This window comes from Hemitrygon akajei, chromosome 9 (assembly GCF_048418815.1).
Source record: "Hemitrygon akajei chromosome 9, sHemAka1.3, whole genome shotgun sequence".
Lineage (NCBI taxonomy): Eukaryota > Metazoa > Chordata > Chondrichthyes > Myliobatiformes > Dasyatidae > Hemitrygon > Hemitrygon akajei.
The window spans coordinates 151,476,262-151,500,668 of record NC_133132.1 but is presented as its reverse complement, the minus strand read 5'-3'; the positions used below and the strand labels follow the sequence as shown (position 1 = coordinate 151,500,668).

The 24,407-nt window shown below is 40.7% G+C and overlaps 1 protein-coding gene across 19 annotated transcripts in view; it reads right to left on the bottom strand.

Moving 5' to 3' along the window:
• Positions 1-24,407, bottom strand: part of epb41l2 (erythrocyte membrane protein band 4.1 like 2) — a 200,130-nt gene that overhangs the window by 46,959 nt on the left and 128,764 nt on the right. For all 19 annotated transcript variants that reach the window (XM_073057274.1, XM_073057276.1, XM_073057278.1 and 16 more), the window contains exons 7-10: positions 14,789-15,007; positions 7,173-7,260; positions 3,010-3,162; positions 1,241-1,338 (exon numbers count right to left, since the gene is read on the bottom strand). In XM_073057274.1, the coding sequence (XP_072913375.1) occupies positions 1,241-1,338; positions 3,010-3,162; positions 7,173-7,260; positions 14,789-15,007 (558 nt within the window). The remainder of the gene's footprint in view (positions 1-1,240; positions 1,339-3,009; positions 3,163-7,172; positions 7,261-14,788; positions 15,008-24,407) is intronic.

Sequence of the window (24,407 nt, the reverse complement as noted above, 5' to 3'; positions counted from 1 at the left end):
CAATGCAGCTCGAGGAAAAAGAACAGAAACCAAGGGTAGCAGCGAGAAGGGCAAAAGGAATTTGACTGGAGCTACATAGAATGAGCATTTTTAAATAGTCCATGGCTTATGTATAGTTAAACTAGGTTAAGGTTTCTTGGGAATGGTCCACAGAAGGGGCTTGGACTGTAAACCTTGCCCTCCTTTAAAGATGTAATGTTTTACTGATTTATAAGAATATTAAGATGACACCAGCAAATTCTGCAGACCCAGGTAACTTATTCCAGTCTGTCCACGAAATACTTTACTTCTCTATGCCTTTCTTTTCTTCTCAAGGTGGTTGCAGTTCTGTCAGTTTCTGTGACCTCCAGTTCAAACTATGGTTCTTCGCAATCGGTGGGTTTTTAGACCTACTGTGTGCTCTAGGGCTTCGCCATCTCCAGGAACAGCACAGAAGACATGCGCCCTCGGGGCTGGGAAGTCGGAAGTTGGGGAGCAGCTTCACGGGTGACTAGATTTCTAGCTGATTTTGCTAACTGAAGCGTCATAGGAGACTGAAACATCGAGGCAGGAATACTGAGACAAAAAGCAGTGTTTGTTAATTGCCAGCTGCTGTCAGATGAAGGCTTGAGTGATCCCTCTCTTGATGGAGGGAGGGAGCCTGTCGGCCCTTGAGACAGTGAGGTGAGGGGGTGGTTTGGAGAAATGTTGCTGAAAATGGTAACACTAGAACAGTAAGTCGCTGGTCTCCACTCTCATTATTGCAAGAGCAACCCCTCTTCTTCACTGGAGAGAGAGAGAGAGAGAGAGAGAGCCTATCTGAGATAATTAAGTGCTGGTTTGTGAACTACAGTTAGATAGTTCTGGATCAATGGACTCATTGGTGCTTCTGCTGCTGACTGCATGGTGGAGGGGTAGTGGCGGTGGTGCTTCTGCTCGCGTGGGTGGGAGTAAAGGGAGGGGTCGATCCTTTTGTTGCTGCTTGACGAGGGAGGAGGGGCTTCAGGGCTTCAATGTTTTTATGGGTTTATGGGGATTCTTTGCTTTGTGGACTTCTATGAAGAGGACAAATTTCAGGTTGTATACTGTATACATTGATATTAAATGTATTTTGAAATTTTGCCTTTCCATAATCATATTTACTGAAATAAGAGTTAATTTCTTAGAAATATTACTTCTTTGGCTGAACTTGATAAAATTGGCTGTTGTTCTTTGGGTTGAAGAACAGCGCGCTATCCCGTAAATCCCTGAATAGCATTACCTGAAAAAAGTATGATGCTCCACACAAACTTTCCACAATCGCTTTGCTGCTCTGTGATTAGGCAACTTGAAACCAATAGTACTTTCAAACTGATCTATCTGGAAAGAATGAACATAGTTACATCTTTGTAGTACTGTTTTTGTTAACCTCATCTATTAACAGCTGAAAGCTGTTTGTAAACTGTAGTTATTTCCTTACTTTAACTTTGCATCATATCACTCCAATTTTAATTAGCTCTACTTCCTCAAACTGACTGCAAAACAATCTTTAGGGTTAAAGAATAAACTTATGACTATTATAACTCCCCACTCAATCATCTAAATAGGGTATCTTCAATGTAATGAGCTCACTTAAGGGAAATTGTAAAGAAAATATCAAAAAGTGAGCTTTTATCCAACAGTGTGTTTAACTTTGGACATGCCAAAAATTATAGAAGCTTCACTGGATTAAAGGAGATTTCCACCAGCAATTCAGTAGCCTGAGAGGTAGTTGGTATGGTTAAAGACTAGTTCTATTCTTCATCAGTTATAGAATCAACTTATTACTTAAAACTTGCCCCAAGATTTAGGCTTCATCATCCTCCTTCAAGTTAATGAATATATTTTCACCTTCTCTTTCTCTCCCACCTATGTCCTATTGCATGGTATATGGATCACTTTCAATTGTACAAAGTGCTTTCTCTGTATTTTGACTTTAGATATTATCTAAGTCGTGATATTCTCAAACAAGGAATTAATGTATAACACTTCCAATTTTCACTCATCTAACTTATCCTTTCTCTCCGAGACACTTTTTTGCCTAAGAATGTCTACCAAATGGCTTACCATACAATTCATTAAAAGACCATAAGACATAGGAACAGAATTAGGCTATTCAGCTTATCGAGTCTGCTCTGCTATTCCACCATTGCTGACCCCGGATACCACTCAACCCCATACACCTGCCTTCTCACCATATCCTTTGATGTCCTGACCGATAGGAAACCATCAATTTCCACCTTAAATATACACACAGACTTGGTCTCCACCACAGTCTGTGACAGAGAATTCCACATATTTACTACTCTCTGGCTAAAAAAAAGTTCCTCCTTACCCCTGTTCTAAAGGGTTGCCCCTCAATTTTGAGGCTGTGCCCTCTAGTTTTGGATATCCCCACCATAGAGAAAAAAAAGCTGCTGCTTCTAGAGCTAAATTTGTTACTTTGTTTTTCTAATATCACTTCCTTTTCCTACCTTTCCCTTAGTACCTACTTATGAAGCATTAGGATAACCAACGTTAATACCTTTATCTACAGCAATTCTCTGGTCTCTTCCAGATGACAGGGCAATAACTTGTCCTTCCTCTAATTTTGTTACAGAATTACCAAATTGATTTATTAATTTTCAGTTCACTAATTTCAGTGACTGAGTAAAATTTTGGATCCATTTATCACCTACTGGCTTTTGCTACACCCCTTCACCCTCAAATTTTTTAATGCTGGTTGAATCCCTTCCTTTTAGTCCCAATGAAGGGACGTGACCAAAAACTTCAACTCCACACGACACTGAGTAAATCAAACAAATCCTGCACAAATACCTTTCTATTATCAGAACCCACAATGGGATTCCACGCCAGTGAATGTGCTTTATTACACGTAGCTAACTTATTTGGAACGTGAACATTAGCAATGTTCAATATTTTATTAAAGTCTCCTGTGTACCTAACTAGCATTCCACTAACCTTAAATTTTATTATTATTTTTTTTTTTAAAAAGCAAGGATAAGTTCTTACTTCCCCAGGTCGAATTTTAATATAGAAGTTGCTTCGTTTGTAAGAAATCTTAAGGATTTTTGGCCAAGCAAATCGATTAATTCTGAGACGATCCTTGTAGATGAGCAGTCCATTTGCACATACACCCAACATAATATCCACTCCTTCTGAATCCTGTGAAAGCCAACAGAAAAACAGTATAGTTCATTAAAATATGAACATTCCTTTTAGGTACCTTGAACTATTGGACAATTCAAAGCTCAGATCAATAACACACGTTCGTACAAAAAAAGATTGATTGATCCAAAAATTTGGAAGGAGTGTCATAACAAACAGGACTTCTTGGATTTTCAAGTGGATGCTTCATGTGACCTACGGTATATGGGTCAAAATTCTTGGAAAACACTGAATGATCTAATTTATCACATAATAACATAACTCTAAAGATCCTTTTGCATTTAAAGTCTGTCTACTGTCCAATGTAAAAATTTACAGTAAGCATCAGTATTTAGAAATTACCCATCCCAAAGCATGTATGACATATACAATTTAAAGAAAAAAATACTGCCGCTTAATTACAGTGCTACGGGCAAGTCTCGAAAATGTAGTGAAGCAAAGATAGCCTTCACAAATTTCAATCTGAATGAAATGGGGAGTACGTGCATTGCAACAAATGGAACACAGAAGAAAACCAGACAATCATGAAGCACCTTGGCTGCTCCAAAGAGCACTATATGAGGTGATCCTTACCCTCAGCCACCAGGCTCTATAATGAGTCAACCTTTAGTTGGGGTAATCTTTAATTTGCAAATCTTGTACATCTTATTTTTAAGGTAGCATTTTTTATTCTTTCTTACTTCTCTTCTAATATTTGTATATCTGTACACTTGGAATGTTACTGTGACACTAATTCCCTTTGGGATCAATAAAGTATCTTTCCATCTAACTATCATCTATGCAAGACAACAAAGATTCAAAGTTTTGGGCCAAAGCCCTTCATCAGGACTGGGAGGGCCAAAGTGGGGATGAAGGGTTGCAGCCAAAGCTGGTAAGTGAAAGATGGATCCAGATGGAGCAGGGATGATCGGCAGGTGAGGGAGGGGGTGAGTTGGAATGATGTGGGATTCTGGAACGTGGTAGTAACAAAGAGCTGAAGATGACAGTTGAACATGGAATAAAAGGGAAACTGGGAGTGCATGGTGGGTGATGTGCAGATGAAGGGGGAAAAGAATGGGGTAATGGAGAGGGGAAGTGGAAAGATTAGCAAGTTTGCAGATAACATGGAGGTTGGTGCAGTTGTCATACTTTACAATGGGACATAACATTTCCCTACAGAATACCTTCACTCTGATTTGTACTTGTTGCCAGTTTAGTAGGCTAATCTAAATGATTCATTAGTAAGTGATAATCCCCAGGGTACTGACAGTGGGAGACATTATCATAGTCATGCTATCAGACATCAAGAGTTGAAAGTTTATATTTTCTCTTGTTAGAAACCTGCCATGGTCGGCTTTTAACAATAACAACCATCTCAATTTGTACAGATCACAACTCTATCCAATGGAGTAATTTACCCCATGCCCATTGACTGCAATTTTGCATGGCTCCTTCAAACCACACTTAAAATGTAACACTGACTGCAGCTATTCAATTAATCCCACTTACCTGTCTTGACCCATTTATCCAACTTTTTTGTTTAAAACAATTATTAAATATGTTCCAACATCCTGTCAAACTGTATGATCCAGATCTTAATTGTGGTCTCTGCAAAATCATAAATTTGCTTTCTTCGCATAGAATCAACTTTTGCTCTGGAAGGTTCCATTTTATCAAAACCCTTCTTAACCTTTGGGTAAAGGCCCCACATTTTTGCTATACAACTTCAATCCCTTATCCACAGTGGTGTAGAAGATAACATAACACTTCACAGCACCAGCTGTAAGATTCGGGCTCCATTCCTGTTTCTGTGAGGAGCTTATACATTCTCCCCATGATTATATGGGTGGTCCAATTTCCTCCCACATTACAAAGGTGTACGAGTTAGGGTTAGTAAAGTTGTGGACATGCTATATTGACACTAGAAGCATAGCTACACATGCAGGCTGCCCCCAGCACATATTTGGACTGTGTTGGTCATTGACACAAACATTTCACTGTATCTTTCAATGTACATGTGACAAATAAAGCTAACTTCTCTTGTCTGCATCTGTTTCAACGTATTATGTACTTCTGATTCACATGTCCAATGACCACATTCTTTTTTCATAAAAATAACATCAAGACTTCCTAGCTTTCCCAGTCACTTTTAAATATGTGCATGTGTGCATAAAAATGATCTGAACGCAACTCTATCCACCCTGAAAATTATTTTTGTTTCTATTAAACAATATTGTATTTAATTCTCTTAACTTAAAAATGTGATAAATTTTCAAATGTCTGTTAAATCTATTAGCCATTATTCAATTTATTCCACTACTTCTGATGTATTAATGTAATCGCAAGGGTTGCTGACAAATTCCCATATCCATTCCCAGCAGCCCTCAAGGTGGTGGTAGTGAGGCACCTCTTGAACAGCTGCAGTCCAGAATCAGGCTTATTATCATTGACTTGCACATTAAATTTGTTTAGCAACAGCAGTATAGCACAAAGAAATAAAAGATACTATAAATTACAAAATAAATAAATAGTGCAAAACCCAAGTAACACAGGAATAAAATGAAGGAATAACAGTTCTTTTGGAAAACTGATGGCAAAAGTCCATGGCCTGTACTTCTTCCCTGATTATTGCACCAAAGGGACATGTCCCAAATGGTTAGGGGCTTTAGTTAAGGATGCCACACACTTGGTGGGGAGAACTGTGCCCATGACAGAGCAGGCTGAGACTACAATCTTCTGTAGCCTTTTGCGGTCATGTGAATTGGAGTATCTGCACCAGGTAGTGATGCAACCAGTCAAAATGCTCTCCACTGTACATTTGTAGAAATTTGCAAGCTTCTTTGGTGACATGCCAAATCTCTTCAAACTCCTAATGAATATAACCACTGGCATGCCTCCTTCATGATTGCATCAATGTGTTGGGTCTATGAGATGTTGAAGCCTAGTCTTGCACAGTCATGACTGTAGAGAGAATAGAGCAGTGAGCTAAGCACGCATCCTTGAGGTGTGCCTGTGTTGACTGTCAGTAAGGAGATATTATTACTGACATATACTGATTGCAGTCTCTCAGTAAGTAAGTTGAGGATCCGGGTGCAGAGCAAGGCAGAGCCCAGTTTTATAAGCTTACTGACTAATTCTGAGGGGATAGTGGTGTGGAACACAAGAGTCATAACCAAGAAATAGTCTAACATGTTTTACAATTGTCAAGGTGCTGCAAAGTGGAGAGCCACTTATGGCAGTAGGCCAAATGTACCTTTTGAAACCTATTCTGAACTGCCTCCATGAAGGTAGTAACAAGAGGACCCAGTGAGAGCTCTGCTTAGGTGAGGTACTCTTCAAATACCTCAAAAACTATCGAAGGCATTCTTAGCCATCTCTGACAGTCATTGAATTTGTAAGTTTAAAAAAATCATAATTAAGATGGTATTTGACCATCTTAGATCAAAAATGATACTTGACAATTTTAGATCAAAAATGGTAATACCATTAAATGAATGGGACCTTGGGTGCTGGGGAACCATCTCAAGACTTAGTGGGGATTCTAAGGATGGAGCAGAAGATGTCGCAACTCCAAGCTTGCTCTTGACTTCTGTTTTGCAATGTATAGGAGTGAAAAGCATCACTGCTTTGACTTAGAGAAGTCAGCAGCTTTACTGAACTCCCAGCAAGGGACAAGTGTCATTCAGGCTGTTATGTTAAAATGACCAATAAAGTATTAATTTTATATATTGCATATTCCTCTTCACTCAATGAAAATTAATTTCACTGCTGCTATGCAGTGAGATTTGGAAGATAATGGCAGTATCATCAACAAAACCACCAAATAAACAGAACAGAGTGATTATTTTATTGGAGAAAGAACAGCAAGTGCTTATTGATGACTTTTTGCAAAGGGAAAAAAAGTTTTGAAATGAAAATATTCTTATTCTCTAAAAGTACTGAGATATGATCTGCAAAGCAACATCAACTTAAATTTGCCAACCTGGCATTCCCATTCATTATGATAGAACCAAGTGGTAAGTGATTACCTTAGCATGGTGCAAATCTACACCATACATGGAAAGCATCTTGGCATTTTCCAGAAATTGAGCATCAGCCTGGGCTGGAGTTAAACCCCTAGTAAACAAACAAGTAACGGCAAAAGGCATAAAATCAGATGGTTAATTCAGTTGTTTTAAAAATCGCTAAAGCTCTTTTTCTCTTATATAAAAAATTTTATAAAGAGAAGATCAGAATACATGAACCGATAATGCACTGAGGGACAAGTGATTTCTGCTATAAAGTCTATGATGACTTAAACAATTTGAATCCGACTGAGCTAAAGTATATTACAAAACAAATGAACTTTATCACCTCAAAAATCAAGATAGAAAAATGATCCAATTTTTCAATTGTGTCTGCTTAACTTGTTTTACCAAATTTGTCGGCACATTAAAAATGAGCCAGATGAGTCAACTGGAATTATTAACTATATTGCCCATAGAGTGTTGAAACATGGCAATTTATAATCAATTGAAGGGATATTGCTTTAAGTCTATCTAGACAAGAATAAATGAGCATTTCAATAAGAGATGGACAGTTGGATGTATTTGTTAAGAGTAGGTCACATTTAGTTTTGCTTTGAGAAATATTTAACATGTTAGGTAGGAGAGTATCCCTATGAATTTCAAAAGTGCATTTTTGAATTTAGGAAAAATGTGCCAGGAACAAAAGATTACCAATTTGAGACCTCGGTCACAAGTTATGAGATAATTCACTTAAGTTGACACAAGAGGAATACAGAAATGTATTCTGACAAAAATGTGATACTTTATTCCTCTAGGCCTGGAACAGAGGCCTCAGCTGATCATTTCATATCTCAATGACCTGAATTATGAAAGAAAACACAAATTTAATGTTTGAGGTGTCATAGAAAAATACAACACAGAAACAGGCCCTTCAGCCAATTTAGTCCATATTGAAACAATTTAAACTATTCCCATTGACCTGCACCTGGACCATAGCTCTCAATACACCTACCATCCATCTACCTATCCAAACTTAAATCTTAAAATTGAGCTTGCATGCACCACTTGCGAAGGCAACTTGTTCCATACTTATGATTCTCTGAGTGAAGAAGTTTCCCCTCATGTTCCCCTTAAACTTTTCACCATTCACCCTTAATCCATGACCTCTGGTTGTGGTCCCACCCAACCTCAGTGGGAAAAGCCTACTTGCATTTACCCTTATAATTTTGTATACCTCTATCAAATCTCCACCCAATCTTCTATACAGGTATGCGTCGCTTAACAGCCATGATACGTTCTGTGAACACCATATTATATACTTAGCAAACCTTTATTGAGTACTGTAATGTACCTATATTGACTAAATAGCCAAGAACTTACACTAAAACTGTATACTGTATACCATAATACATACACTATGATTTTTTATTTCATTTTAAACTTTTTCATTTTTTTCACTTTTTAAAACTTTTATGTAAATACTTTCTTAGCCTATATCACACACAATTTATCAGGATCATCGTGATTGTTGAGTGCGACATGCCTAAATCCCGAGCAATAGCATTCACTGGTTTTCCACCTTCATATTGTTTAATAACCTTTTGTTTCACTTCCAAATCAATACTTTTCCTTTCCCTCTTGCTGCTGCTATCACTAGGAGTGGTTTTGCTGCATTTGGAAGTCATGATGCACTTTACGGTAATATTTTCGAAAGAAAATTAAACAGAGAGGTAACGCTACTACACTCAAGAGACACGCTATACACGAGGTTGATTACTTCTGCTACGTCATGTTCTCCAATCGGGACTAAAGATGTATATGCGATCAGCTGTTGTCCGAATGGACGTTATGCAGCGCACACCTGTATTCTAAAGAATAAAATTTTAACCTTTCCTTATAACTCAGATCATCCAGTCCTGGCAACATCCTTGTAAATTTTCTCTGTACTCTTTCAACCTTATTTGCACCTTTCCTGTAGGTAGATGACCTAAACTGCACATAATACTCCAAATTAGATCTCACCAACATCTTATACAACTTCAACATATCCCATTTTTTGATTTATGAAGGCCAATGTGCCAAATGCCTTCTTTATAACCCTATCTACCTGTGATGCCACTTTCAATGACCTGTATTTCCAGATCCCTTTGTTCTATCAATAATTTATGTGAAAGGGAAAAGATTACAACGACATTGCTCAGAAAATAGCTTTGGTGAATGGAAAATTTCAAAAGTTGAACCCTACAACCATCAAGCTCCTGAACCAGTGTGGATACCATCACACATCAAAACTCAGAACGATCCCACAGCCTAGACTCACTTTCAAGGAGTCTACAACTCATGTTTTCAGTTTATTTATTTGCAAGTTATTTTCTTTTGTACATTGGTTATTTGACAGTCTTTACGTGTCTTTAAGGAGCTGCTCACTCTCCCTCACCTGGATCAATGACTCCACCTCTTCAGCCAAAGCCTTACTGCCAAACTCTAAAAGAAATGGCCACTTCACTTGACCTTACCTTCTAATCAACTATTAATTAGCAATTTGCTTCCTAGTGTCCTGCTTGGTGAAACTCACCAGAAAGTCTGTTTTCTCTCCTTTTCATTTGCCCTCATCACTTTATCAAATGGCTTGATGAAATGAGGATAAACAGTCAATGAATACATTATTGTGAAAGCTTTTCTTTCGATAAGTCAAAAGGTAATAGAAAGGCAACAGTAAACATTGATTGAATTGCTGGAAAATAATGCTGGAGAGGTACTAATGGGGCAAAGGAACTGAATTAGGCATTTTGCATCAGTCTTCACAGTCAAAGGCACCAGTCAATATGCCAGAAATTCAAGAAAGTTGGGTGCAGAAAAGAGTGCAGTGCTAGGGAGGCTGAAGGGCTTGAAGGAGACAATTACCTGGATCAGACAGACTATAACCCAGTTCTTAAAAGTGGTAGCTGAAGGGATTGTGCAGGGAATTAAAGTAAACTTTCAAAAATCACGAGACAGGGACGGTCTCAAATGATTGGGGAGAATAAAATCCAAGACATAACACCCAAGGGAGTGAGACAAAACACAGGAAATTATAGGTCAGTTAGCCTGAACTTATTGGTTGATAAGATTTTAGAGTCCATTTTGAAGGATAAGATTTTGGTGTACATAAAATATGGCAGAGTCAGCACAGTTTCTTTAAGGTGAGATCTTAATGACAAATCTGTTAAAATTCTTTGAGGGAACAGGAGAGGCAAAGATGAGTAAGGGGACTTTGTTTACATGGGTTTTCAGAAGGGCTTTGACAATGTGCTGCACACGAGACAACTAAACAGGAGCCCATGGTGTTCCAAGCAAGGTACTAGCATGGATAAAGGTTTGGCTGATAGGCAGAGTGGGGATAAAAGGAATGGAATGAAAATCAGTGACGAGTGGAGTTCCACAGGGGTTAGTGTTGGGGCAACTTCAGAATCAGGTTTAATATCACTATGCGTTTTGCGTAAGCAGTACTTTGCAGTGCATAATAAAAAACTACAAATTACAATATGAAATATATATTATAAAATTAAATTAGTGCAAAAAGTGAGCAAAGAAAAAAATGGTGAGGTGGTGCGCATTGGTTCATTGTTCCTTCACAAATCTGATGGCAATGAGGAAGAAGCTGTTCCTAAAATGCTGAGTGCGTGACTTCAGGCTCCTGTACCTCTTTCTTAATGGTAGCAATGAGAAGAGGGCATATTCTGGGTCCTTAGTACCAGACGTCACCTTTTTGAAGCTGTCCTCAATACTGGGGAAGCTACTGCCTATGCTAGTGCTGTCTGAGTTTTGCAACGCTCTGCAGCTTTTTCCGATCCTCTGCAGTGGCCCCTCCATACCAGGCAGTAAGGCGGTCAGAATGCTCTCCCTGGTACATCTGTAGAAATTTGCTAGCCAAGTCTCCTCAAACTCCTAATGAAAGATGGCCACTGTCATGGCTTCTTTGTAATTGCATCAGTATGTTGGGTCCATGATAGATCTTCAGAGATGTTGGCATCTAGGAACTTGAAACTACTCACCCTTTCCACTGCTGACCCCTCAAAATGTTGGCACGTGTGGCCTCCACTTCCCATTCCTGAAGTCCACAATCAATTCCTTGATCTTAATTATGTTGAATGCAAGGTTGTTATTTCAACACCACTCATCCAGCTGACCCATCCCACTCCTGTATGCCTCCTCACCACTATCTGTAATTCTGCCAGTAGTTGAGTCATCAGTAAATTTATAGATGGTGTTTGAGCTGTGCCTAGCCACGCAGCAGTGGGTGAAGAGAGTAGTCCAGTGGGCTCAGCACACATCCTTGAGGTGCGCCAATGATGATAGTCAGTGAGAAGGTTTTAATTCTAATCTGCACTGACTGTGGTCTCCCAGTGAGGAAATCAAGAATCCAGTTGCGGAGGCCCAGGCTTTGGAGCTTGTTGATTAGAACTTAGAGTATGAAGGTGTTGAACACTGAGCTATACTCAAACAGCAGCCAGGTGTAGGTATTGACATTGCCCACGTGATACAAGGATGAGTGGAGAGCCAATGAGATTGCATCTGTTGTAGAACTACTGTAGCTACTGGCAAATTGCAGTGAGTGCCGGTCCTTGCCTGGTCTGGAGTTGATTCTGGCCATGACCAATCTCTGAAAGCACTTCATCACAGTAGATGTCACTGTTACTGGGTGAAAGTCATTGAGGCAGCTCACCATGCTCCTCTTGGGCACCTGTATGATTGTCACCCATTTGAAGCAAGTGGGAACCTCAACTGCAAAAGTGAGAGACTGAAAATGTCCTTCAACACTCCTGCCAATAGGTTAGCACACTGTTAGTAACCTACCAGGTACACCAATGGGACCTGATGCCTTGTGAGGGCTCACTTCATGGAAGATGTTCTGACGTCGGCCCAAGAGTCAGAGATTCTACGGTCACCAGATGGTGCAGGGATTCGCACAGGTGTAGGTTTATTCTCCCTTTCAAAATGTGCAATAAAAAGCACTGAACTCATCTGGGAGTGAAGCACTACAGCTATTCATAATGTAAGGTTTCACCTTGTAGAAAGTAAACTCTACTTTCTACAGGTAAAGCAAACCATGCCAAAGACGACTCTGTCTCTAACTTCAATCAGAATTGTTTTCTGCTCTTAAAATAGCTGTCCACAGAGCATACTTGGACTTCTTGTATAGTCCTGAATGCCATAGATTTAGCCCTCAGCAGACCATGATTCTCCAGGTTCGTCTACGGCTTTTGGTTTGGTTACGTCCAGTATGTTCTCGAAGGCACACATTCATCCTCACAGGTCTTGATGAGGCAGATGGCAACTGAGGCGTAGTTAATCAGATTCAAAGATGAATCCGTGAATGTTGTATAGTCCACTGACTCAAAACAGTCTTGTAAGCACTCCTCAGTCTCCCTTGACCATACCTTCTTGGTTATCACCACTGGTCTTTAGTTTCTGCCTATGCATCAGGACTAGTAGAAGTACAGCTAGGTGATCAGACTTTCTAAAGTCTGGGCACAAGATGGCACAGTAAGCATTCTTAACCTGTAGTAAGACCAAGCTGGCCTGGTTGAAATCCTCCACATTGAAATGGAAGGTACTGCTGATCACGGTGCTCAGCTCTTTCAGTGTCTGCCTGACCAAGGTCTGAGATGGAACCTATACTGCCATCAGGATGATGGTGGAAAACTCCCTCAGCAGATAAAATATATAACACTTCAATGCCAGATATTCCAGGTTGGGTGAGAGGACTGAGACACAGCCATCACGTCTGTGCACCACCAAGAGTTAATCACATGCAGCGCTCGCTACATCCCAAATGGTAGAGGTGAGCTGTGTTTCTGTGAAGCAAAGTACAAAACAGTCCTTGATATCCCCCGGTACTGCAATTTTGCTCTGAAGTCTTCAATTACATTTTTCAGAGACTGTACACTTGCCAGCAGGATAGTCAGAAGCCGGCATCTAAAGCTTTTACGTTTTAATCGTACCTGTAGCCCAGCACACATTCCATGCTTTCTCTTTTTTAAAAAAAGGGTAAGTGCACTTGCAACCCAAGTCTTCTATCTAGGGTCTATCGATTTTGAGGATCTATAGGCTTTAATTTAAAGGTCTTAAAACAATGTTGCTTACTGAAGTATTCAGCTACAGTAGTCCAAAACAGGAATATTTGATCATTTCCATTTAGGATGACTACTACAACTTTCATTTATGCGTTACTAATCTGGATGGAGGAATTGATGGCATTGTCTCCAAGTTTGCACACGATAACAAGCCAGTTGGAGGGGCTGCTAGTGTAAAGGACATGGACTGATTGAATTGGTAGTAGGGAAAGTAAATAAATGCAGAGCAAACTCAATGGGCCAAATGGGCTAATTCTGCTCCTACATCTTATGGTCTGTCACATTTAACATGCTTTTTGGGATTGCTAAACTATGAACACAAGAATGCAATACTGAGGCTTTCTAAAGTGTTGGTCCGACTGCACTCGGAATAACTTAAGCGACTTTGGCCCCGATATCAAAGGAAAGATACACTGGCCTACAAAAGGGTCCTGAGAGATTCACAAGAGAAGATCCCAGAAATGAAAGGCTTAATGTTTGATGGCTCTGGAATTGTACTCGTGGCTCAGAAGGAAGGAGGCCTGAGGCATTATATGGTTATAAAGGTTATAACAATTACAGCATGGAAACAGGCCATCTCAGCCCTTCTAGTCCTTGCTGAACGTTTACTCTCACCTAGTCCCACCAACCTGCACTCAGCCCATAATGCTCCGTTCCTTTCCTGCCCATATACCTATCCAATTTTACTTTTGCCCCTTAACTCTCAACTCATGTCCTCTTGCTTGAATCTCCCCTACTCTCAATGGAAAAAGCCTTTCTACGTCAATTCTATCTATCCCCCTCATAATTTTAAATACCTCTATCAAGTCCCCCCTCAATCTTCTACACTCCAAAGAATAAAGACCTAACTTGTTCAACCTTTATAATCGAAATTTGGAAGAATTTCTTCAGCCACAGAGTAGCAAATCAGTGGAATCCATTATCAGAGGGCTGAGGAGGCCAAGACATTGGGTTTGTTTAATGCAGAAATTGATACAGTTGTCATGGTTAAGGGTTACGTGAAGGTGGGAAAATGGGGTTAAAAAAATCAGGTGTGATTGAATGGTGGAACAGAATCCACGGAACAAATTTTCTTCTTATATCTTATGGATTCATCAATAGTTTAGCACTGACAATCCAGTTCAAAATATCATACCTTCATCAACTCTTTCTGTAATTTAAAATATGTTTACTCTTTCCAAATTTTGACAGTGTCTTTAAGCAAAAATATTAAGTTTTTCATTCCACAGATTTTGCCTGCCTTGTTCAATACTTCAGCTTCAGCATTTTCTATCCTTATTTTAGATTTTCAGAGCCTGTAACTTTTTGATTTTCAAACAGAAGATCTGTTACAGAAATTCTACCAATTTTAATATTATGTATTCTAGAGTAACATATACTGAGGTAACTTATCATTTAACTAGGCCATCAGTTACTACCAGATACCTTCACACTGCCACCCTTATAATTCCCATGAGTACCTCATTACTTACGCAATGACAAGTAAATATACTTTGACAAGCAACTATTGCTGATTTCTACCTGTGTGTTTTATGCAGTTCAGAGATTTTCTCTTCCAATTCTTTTGACTGGTTTGGAGCAAACTGTAATTCTGCAACATAACCTGCTTTGTGTTCTTCGGCATCATAATCCCCAAGTTCCGCTTGCAATGTATAAGAACCGAGAAGGGCATGAGTTACAAACGAACATGGCAAACGACCAGATATGATATCCTGCCGGAGTTGAAGGCACAAATAATATCTGCAAAGATAATGGAGAATGCCAGTTGGGATGAGAAAAACTTCAGATGATACCAAGGGTCTTTCATTAATGACATTCCACTTAAAAACAACTCATGTTTCATTAATTTAGTAAACTAAAATTTTTCAAAGTGTTTTTTTCTTTGCTTACTTGAGATTTAGCCAGTTAGAAAAAAATACAAACATAATATTAAAACTTAGCTATTAAAGTAAATAAACATGGATATTTTTGTTAATTGAGGACCACGGACATGCAGACAAGATTCACATTTAATCAGAGGATTATGTAATTTTACCCAAGTAAATAAAATTAATTCCTTTGCATCTATCTTAACTTCTACCTTTTATTAAAAGAGTTATTTATACATTAAGGCATGCATTTTTTTTAAGAGGAGATGGGTCTTCCAACTAATGAAAACAGACGTAGAATTATTCTGTTGCATCTTGAAGATTGCCATTTAATTGAAGACTATTATTTGCAGATTTCTGATGGTGATGAGGCAGTGTACAGCAGTGAGTTAGATCAGCTGATTGAGTGGTGTCACAACAATGATGTAACACTTAACATCAGCAAGGCCAAGAAATGGATTGTGGACTTCAGGAAGGAGAATCAATGGAATACATACCAATCCTCAAGAGAGGAATCAGCAATGGAAAGTGTGAGCTGTTTCAAATTAATGGTTGTCAGCATCTCTGGATATCTATTCTGGGCCCAATATATTGATGCAATTACAAAGAAAGCTATATTTCACTAGGAGTTTGAGACTTAATATGACAATAAAGATTCTCACCAATTTCTACAGATGTACAGGTGGAGAGCATTCTAACTGGATGCATCATCAGATATGGACTGTATTTCCCTGAGAAACTCTGGGTATATAAATAAGTTTATAAATGACCAGAAAAGTCAAAGGAAGAAGGTGGGGGGGGGAAGGGGAATAAGAAACACAAGGTGATAAGTGAAACTGGTGGGGGTGGGCAGGGGGCAGCTCTGCTGTACAGGGCCCATCAGCTGCATCAATAGCGCTCTACCAAGAGGGATTTCTCACAGGTTGGCACCAGTTATTTAAAAAGGGAGTTTTGAGAGCATTTGTCCATTGTACGTGGCCTATCAGCAGCGTCAACAGACCTCTATAAAATAAATAAAAGTGTAGAAGGGATAGGCAGAGTGGCCATTGTATGGGAGTAGGCCACTGGCAAGAGTAAAAGCCATAGGCTTTGGCTCAAAGGAGGCTTCGGCTCAGAAGAGGCATCAGCTCTATGTAAAGTGTCTGTTAAGGTTTCCTTTTTGGGTATTTTTTGCCTCTCTTACTGTACCATTTAAATGGCTGTGGTGCGCTCTGGCAGAACTGGGAGACCCAGAGTCTCTCAGGGAACTACATTTGCGTTAAGTGCATCTGCCTGCAGCTCCTTGAAGACCGTGTTAGGGATTTGGAGCAGCAACTGGATGACCTTCAGCTTGTATGGGAGAGCGAGGATGTAATTAATCAAAGTTACAGGGAAGCAGTCACCCCAAAGTTGCAGGAGGCAAGTAGCTGGGTGGCCATCAGGAGAAATGGAAATAGGCAGTTGGAGCAGAGCACCCCTGTGGCCATTCCCCTCAAAAACACTTATACCGCTTTGGATTCTTTTGTGGGGGGATGACCTCCCAGGAGAATGCCACGACGACCGGGTTACAGGCACCGAGCATGGGTCCATGGTACAGAAGGGAAAGAGAGAAGGTAGTGAGGGGAACAGACAGGAGATTTGGTGGATGTGAATGGGATACCTGGATGGCATGTTGCCTCCCAGGTGCCAAGGTCAGGAAGTCTCAGATCGCATCTACAACATTTGGGGGGGGGGGGGGGGGAGCATACTGGTACCAATGATATAGAAAGAAAAAGAAATGAGCTCCTGAAAAGAGAACTTGGAGAGCTTGGTAGAAAGCCGAGAAGCAGGAACTCCTAGGTAGTAATTACTGGATTGCTGCCTGTGCCACGCGTCAGTGAGGGTAGAAACAGAATGATTTAGCAAATAAATGTATGGCTGAGAAGCTGGTGCAGAGGGGCAGGGTTAAAGTTCTTGAATAACTGGGATCTCTTCTGGGAGAGGTATGACCTGTTCAAAAGGGATGGGTTGCACCTGAACCCGAGAGGGACCAATATTCTTGCAGGCAGATTTGTTAGAGCTGTTGGGGAGGGTTTAAACTAACTTGGCAGGGAAGTGGGAACTAGAGTGAAGGGACCCAGGAAAGGGCAGATGGTAAAAGTAACAATAGCGTGCAGTCAGATTGTCAGGAAGGGCAGGCAGCTGATGGGGCTTAATTGCAGCCAACAGACTGAGTATTAAATCATTAGGGATGCAGAGTCAGAAAGGACTGCAAATACGGTACTCATGGTGTTGTATCTAAATGCATGTGGTATAAGAAATAAGGTGGATGATCTTGTTGCAATATTGCAGACTGCCAGGTATGATGTTGTGGCCATTACTGAATCGTGGCTGAAGGATGGTTATAGTTGAGAGCTGAATATCCATGGTTACACGTTATATTGAAGAAATAGGAAGGTAGGCAGAGGGGGTGGTGTGGTAAAGAATGGCATCAAATCAGTAGAAATATGTGACACAGGATCTGAAGATGTCAAATCCTTGTGGGTTGAGTTACTAAACTGCAAGAGTAAAAGGACGTTGATGGCAGTTATCAGAATCAAGTTTATTATCACCAGCACGTGACATGAAATTTGTTAACTTAGCAGCAGTTCAATGCAATACATAATCTAGCAGAGAGAAAGAATAGACTTGAATAGATTTAAAAGAATGTGCAAAAATAGAAATACTGTGTATTTTTAAAAAGTGAGGTAGTGTCCAAAGCTTCACTGTTTATTTAGCAATCAGATGGCAGAGGGGAAGAAGCTGTTCCCAAATCACTGAGTGTGTGCCTTCAGGCTTCTGTATCTCCTACCTGACGGTAACAGATAAGAAAAGGGCATGCCCTGGGTGCTGGAGGTATTTAATAATGGATGCTGCTTTTCTCAGATACTGCTCCCTAAAGATGTCCTGGATACTTTGTAGGCTTGTGCCTAAGATGGAGCTGACTAAATTTACAAACTTCTGCAGCTTCTTTCAGTCCTGTGCACTAGCCCCTCCATACCACACAATGATGCAGCCTGTCAGAATGCTCACCAACTATAAAGTACAACTATAAAGTTTTTGAGTGTATTTGTTGACTTACCAAATCTTTTCAAACTCCTAATAAAATATAGCTGCTGTCTTGCCTTCTTTATAACTACATCGGTATGTTGGGACCAGGTTAGGTCCTCAGAGAGCTTGACATCCAGGAACTTGAAGCTGCTCACTCTCTCCACTTCTGTTCCCTCTATGCGGATTGGTATGTGCTCCTTCGTCTTACCCTTCCTGAAGTCCACAATCAGCTCTTTCGTCTTACTGACGTTGAGTGCCAGGTTGTTGCTGCGGCACCATTCCACTAGTTGGCAAATCTCATTCCTGTACACCCTCTTGTCACCACCTGAGATTCCACCAACAATGGTTGTATCATCAGCAAACTTATAGATGGTATTTGAGCTATGCCTAGCCACACAGTCATGTGTATACAGAGTAGAGCAGTTGACTAAGCACACACCCGAGGTGCACCAGTGTTGATCGTCAGTGAAGAGGATATGTTATCACCAATCCACACAGGCAGTGGTCTCCCGGTTAGGAAGTCAAGGATGCAATTTCAAAGGGAGGTACAGAGACCTAGGCTGTGCATGTTCTCAATCAGGATTGTGGGAATGATGGTATTAAATGCTGAGCTACAGTCAATGAACAGCATCTTGATGTAGGTATTTGTGTTGTCCAGGTGGTCTAAAGCCCTGTGGAGAGCCATTGAGATTGCCTCTGCCATTGACCTATTGTGGCAACAGGCAAATTGCAATGGGTCCAGGTCCTTGCTGAGGCAGAGTTCAGTCTAGTCATAAATAATATTGGAGTATAAAAGTATAAACTTTAACTATGAAGTCAGTTATTTGCTATGCATGTACTCAATTTAGTAGAATGAAATCTTAGGAATGTAGAGGTAGCTAAAGAGCTAAAGAAATGTAGATTAGAACATTGCTCAGTTCTGAGTTTCCTATTTGCTATGCATGTACCCAATTTGGTAGGAGACTGCAGTCTTAAGATGACAATGGTGTGTTAATGAGAGGTAGCTAAAGAACTAAAGAAATGTAGATTAGAACATTGCTCAGTTCTGAGTTTATTATTTGCTATGCACAATGTACGTGCAGCACGTGTAAAATGCAACTAGAGATTGCTATAAAAGCTGCTGTGTCCGAGGATCGGTGGGCAATCAGCGACTAGCTCAATGACTGTCTCAGCTTTGATTTGCAAATTAAAGTTTAATCCTTCTTGAAGAATCTTCTGCGTCTCCTGGTCATTTGTAAGGCACGAAAAACTACGGCAATAACCTCTCAAAGCATTTCATCACTGTCGATGTGAGTGCTACTGGGTGTTAGTCATTAAGGCAGCCCACATTATTCTTCTCGGGCACTGGTATGATTGCTGCCTTTTGAAGTGGGACTTTCAGCCCGTAGCAGTGAGAGGTTGAAAATGTCCTTGAATACTCCCGCTAGTTGGTTGGCACAGATTTTCAGAGCCTTACCAGGTACTCCATCGGGACTTCCTGCCTTGTGAGGGTTCACTCTCTTTAAAGACAGTCTAACATCTGCCTCTGAAACGGAGTTCACAGAGTCCTCAGGTGCAGCAATGACCTTCACAGCTGTAGTTGTGTTCTCCCTTTCAAAGCGTGCATAGAAGGCATTGAGTTCATCTGGTAGTGAAGCATCACTGCCATTAATAATATTGGGTTTCACTTTGTAGGAAGTAATGTCTTGCAGACCCTGCCAGAGTTGCCATGCATCTGATAATGCCTCCAACCTCATTCAAAATTGTCTCTTTGCTCTTGAAATAGCCCTCTACAAATCATTCCTGGTTTTCTGGTACAGGCCTGGGTTGCCAGACTTGAATGCCACAGATCTAGCTTTCAGCAGACAACGTACCTCCTGGTTCATTCACAGTTTGTGGTTTGGGAACTACAGTAAGTCTTTGTAGGCACACACTCATCCACAGAGGTTTTAATGAAGTCAGTAACAACTGCAGCATACTCATCCAGATTCAAAGATGAATCCCTGAATACAGTCCAGTCCGATTCAAAGTAGTCCTGTAGGTGGCTCCTGTGCTTCCCTTGTCCAAACCTTCTTGGTCCTTACTGTTATATGCAGGCCTCCCAACAGTGGCTGGGAGGTGGGCCATAGGTTGCAACAGGAAATAGAAAAGGCAAGTCAAAAGGGCAATTTATGGTATCATGGGAGATTTTAAACACAGGTCGAATGGGAATATCAGGTTGGTAAAGGATCAAGAGAGTGAGTTTGTTGAATACCTAAGAAAGCGTTTTCGAGCAGTTTGTCATTGAGCCTAAGGGATCAGCTATACTGGATTGGGTGTTATGTAACAAACTGGAGGTGATTAGGGAGCTTAAGGTAAAAGAACCCTTAGGAACCAGTGATCACAATATGATTGTGTTCAACTTGAAATTTGATAGGGAGAAAGTAAAGTCTGATGTAGCAGTATTTCAGTGGATGAGGAAAATTGGTGGTATGAGAGAGCAGTTGGCCAAGTTAATCAGAAGGAGCTGCTGGCAGGGATGTCAGCACAGCAGCAACGGCTTGCATTTCTGGGAAAAATGAGGAAGGTGCACGACACGAGTATTCCAAAAATGAAGAAAAACTCAAATGGTAAAATAGTACAACCGTGGCTGACAAAGGAAGTCAAAGCTATTATAAAAGCAAAAGAGAGGGCACACAGCAAAGCAAAAATTAGTGGGAAGATAGGTGATTGGGAAGTTTTTAAAAACCTACAGAGAGCAACAAAAAAATCATTAGAAGGGAAAAGATGAAATATAAAAGCAAGCTAGCAAATAATACCAAAGTGGATAGTAAAAGTTTTTTTCAAATAAGTTAATAATAAAAGAGAAATGAGAGTGGGTATAGGACCACCAGAAAATGAGGCAGGAGAAATAATAACGGGGGACAAGGAGATGGCTGATAAACTAATGAGTATTTTGCATCAGTTTTCACTGTGGAAGACACTAGCAGTACACCTCATGTTGTAGTGTGTGAAGGAAGAGAAGTGGGTGCAGTTACTGTTACAAGAGAGGTGGTGCTCAAAAAGCTGAAAAGACCGAAAGATACATAAATCACCCAGCCCAGAGGAACTGCACCCAAGGTTCTGAAAAAGGTAGCATTGGAGGTGGCTTTAGAAATGATCTTTCAAAAACCATTGGAATCTGGCACAGTGCCAGAGGACTGGAAAATTGCAAGTGTTAATCCACTCTTTAAGAAAGGAGGAAGGCAGCAGAAAGGAATATAAACCAGTTAGCCTGGTGATGGAATACTTGGTGACACAGAACAAGACAGGACAAAGTCAGCATGGTTTCCTTCAGGGAAAATTCTGCCCAACAAACCAAATGGAATTCTTTGAGGAGATTACAAGTAGGATAGATAAAGGAGATGCAGTGGAAGTTGTATATTTGGACTTTCAGAAGGCTTCTGACAAGTTGCCACACAAGGCTGCCTACCAAGTTAAGAGCCCATGGTATTACAGGGAAGTTACTAACATGGTTAGAGCATTGACTGATTGATAGGAGGCAGGGAGTGAGGAAAAAAAAGGATCCTTTTCTGGTTGGTTGTCAGTGACTAGTGGTGTTCCACAGGGTCGGTGTTGGGACCACTTCTTTTTATGCTATATACAAATGATTTAGATGATGGAATAGATGGCTTTGTTGCCAAGTTTGCAGATGATACGACGATTGGTGGAGAGGCAGGTAGTGTTGAGGAAACAGGTAGAATGCAGAAGGTCTTAGACAGATGATGAAGTTATGGAATTCCCCAACCAGAAAACCCTGGAGGCTCAATCACTCTGTTCATTCAAAGCACTGATCTAGATATCTGGACATGAGGGGAATCACAGATGTAAAGATGGTGTGAGGAGATAGCGCTGAGATCTGCAATAATCCCAATGAATGGAGTATAGGCTCAAAGGACCAATAGGAGAATGGGCAAGAAAGTGACAAATGAAATACCATTTTGGTAGTAGAAATAAATGTGTGGGCTATTTTCTAAATGAGGAGAAAATACAGGAATCTGAGATGCAGAGGGATTTAGGAGTCCTTGTGCAGAACACCCTGAAGGTTAACTTGCAGGTTGAGTTGGTGTTGAGGAAGGCAAGTGTCATGTTAGCATTCATTTCAAGAGGTCCAGAATACAAGAACAAGGATGTGATGCTGAGGCTTTTATAAGGCACTGGTGAAGCCTCACCTTGAGTATTATGAACAGTTTTGGACCCCTCATCTTAGAAAAGATATACTGGTATTGGAGAAGGTCCAGAGGAGGTTCACAAGGATGATTCCAGGAATGAAAGCGTTATCATACGAGGAACATTTGATGGTTCTGGGTCTGTACACACTGGAATTCAGAAGGGGGGTGGGGGGGGGGAATCTCATTGAAACTTTTCGAATGTTGAAAGGCCTAGACAGAGTAGATATGGAATGGGTGTTTCCCATGGTACAAGAGTCTAGGACGAGAGGGGAAAGCCTCAGGATAGAGGGGCGCCCTTTGAAAACAGAGATGCGAAGCAGACTCTATGGGCCAAATGGCCCAATTCTGCTCCTATGTCTTATGGGTGATGTAAAGAGCTGGGAAGTTGATTGGTAGAAGAGATACAGGGCTGGAGAGGGGGGAATCTTATGAGAGAAAACAGAAGGCCATGGAAGAAAGAAAAAGGGAAGCAGCACCAGATGATGGGCAGGTAAGGAGAGAAGGTGAGAGGGGAAATGGGAATAGGGAATGGTGGGAGTGAGGGCGCATTACCAGAAGTTTGAGAATTTGATGTTGGTGCCATCAGGTTGGAGGCTACCCAGATGGGATATAAGGTGTTACTCTTCCAACCTGAGAGTGGCCTCATCACGACAGTAAAGGAGGTCATGCCTGACATATCAGAATGGGAATGGATAGTGGAATTAAAATGGGTGGCCACTGGGATATCCCGCTTTTTCTGGCGGATGAAGCGTAGGTGCTCAAGGAAGCAGTCTCCCAATCTACGTCAGGTCTCACAGGTATACAGCAGGCCATGCCAGGATCACCGAATACAGTATACAATCCACCTCAGTTTGGGGTTTTAAATGGTAGCGAGGTGGTGGGGAAGAGGCAGGTGTAGCACTTATTCCATTTGCAAGTATAAGTGCCAGGTGGGAGCTCAAGTGGGGAGGTACAAACTGACAAGAGGGTCACGTAGGGAGTGATCCTTGTGGAAAGCAGTATGTGGGGGGGGAGGAGGGGGCAAAGAGAGGGAAAGATGTGCTTGGTGGTGGGATTCCGTTGGAAATGGCAGAAGTTACAGAGAAATAATGTACTGGACATGGAGGTTGGTGGGGTGGTAGTTGAGGACAAGTGGAACCTTATCCGTGGTCGTGTGGTGGGAGGATGGGGTGAGAGCAGATATATGTGAAATGGAAGAGATGCGAGTGAGGGCAGCTTTGATGGTGAAGGAAGGGAAACCCCCTTTCTTTGAAGGTGGAGGCATCACCTTAGTTCTGGAATGAAAAGCCTCATCCTGAGAGCATAACCTGCAAAGACGGAGGAATTGAAAGAAGGGGATATGGCATTTTTACAACTAGCAGGGTGGGAAGAGGTATAGTCCATGCCACCATTCTCTCCTTTCCCCCATTTCAAAGTTGGATGTGACTAACATTATAAACATTCAAAGATAAACTAAAATTGTATTAAAATATTTACTTTAAAATGTAGATCGGAAACTTCAAAATAGCCTGAAACATTGAAAAGTAAAATTTGCAGAACTGTTGAAGAACAGGAAAGACTAACACATTTGCTCTACAAGGGGATAAAGACAGTAAGAATGGCTTCCTTTTTGGGAATGATTTATTTTTATTGCTTTCATATGCATTAACCCCCAACACCACCCTCCTCTTCTCCCCCCACCCCACTCTGAATTAGCCACTAATAACTAGCAAATGATTAAGTCTCAATTGACAGACCATAAAGACACCTTCAGAAATCCCCAAGGTTTTTGGTAGAAGACAACACTGGCATTCAAACTTCCCCATTTCAAAGTGGATGTGACTAACATAATCATTCAAAAAAAACTAAAATTGTATTAAAATAATTACTTTAAAATGTAGACTGGAAACTTCGTAATAACTTGAAACATTCAAAACTAAAATAATTTTAAAAACTCTTTCCCTCACATTTAACACAAGTAGAATCCACTTTCAAATCAAATCTAAGATTTTACATTTAATCCATGACTCCATCAATTTCAACAACCGTTCTAGGTTTGTTCTATGATTAGAACAC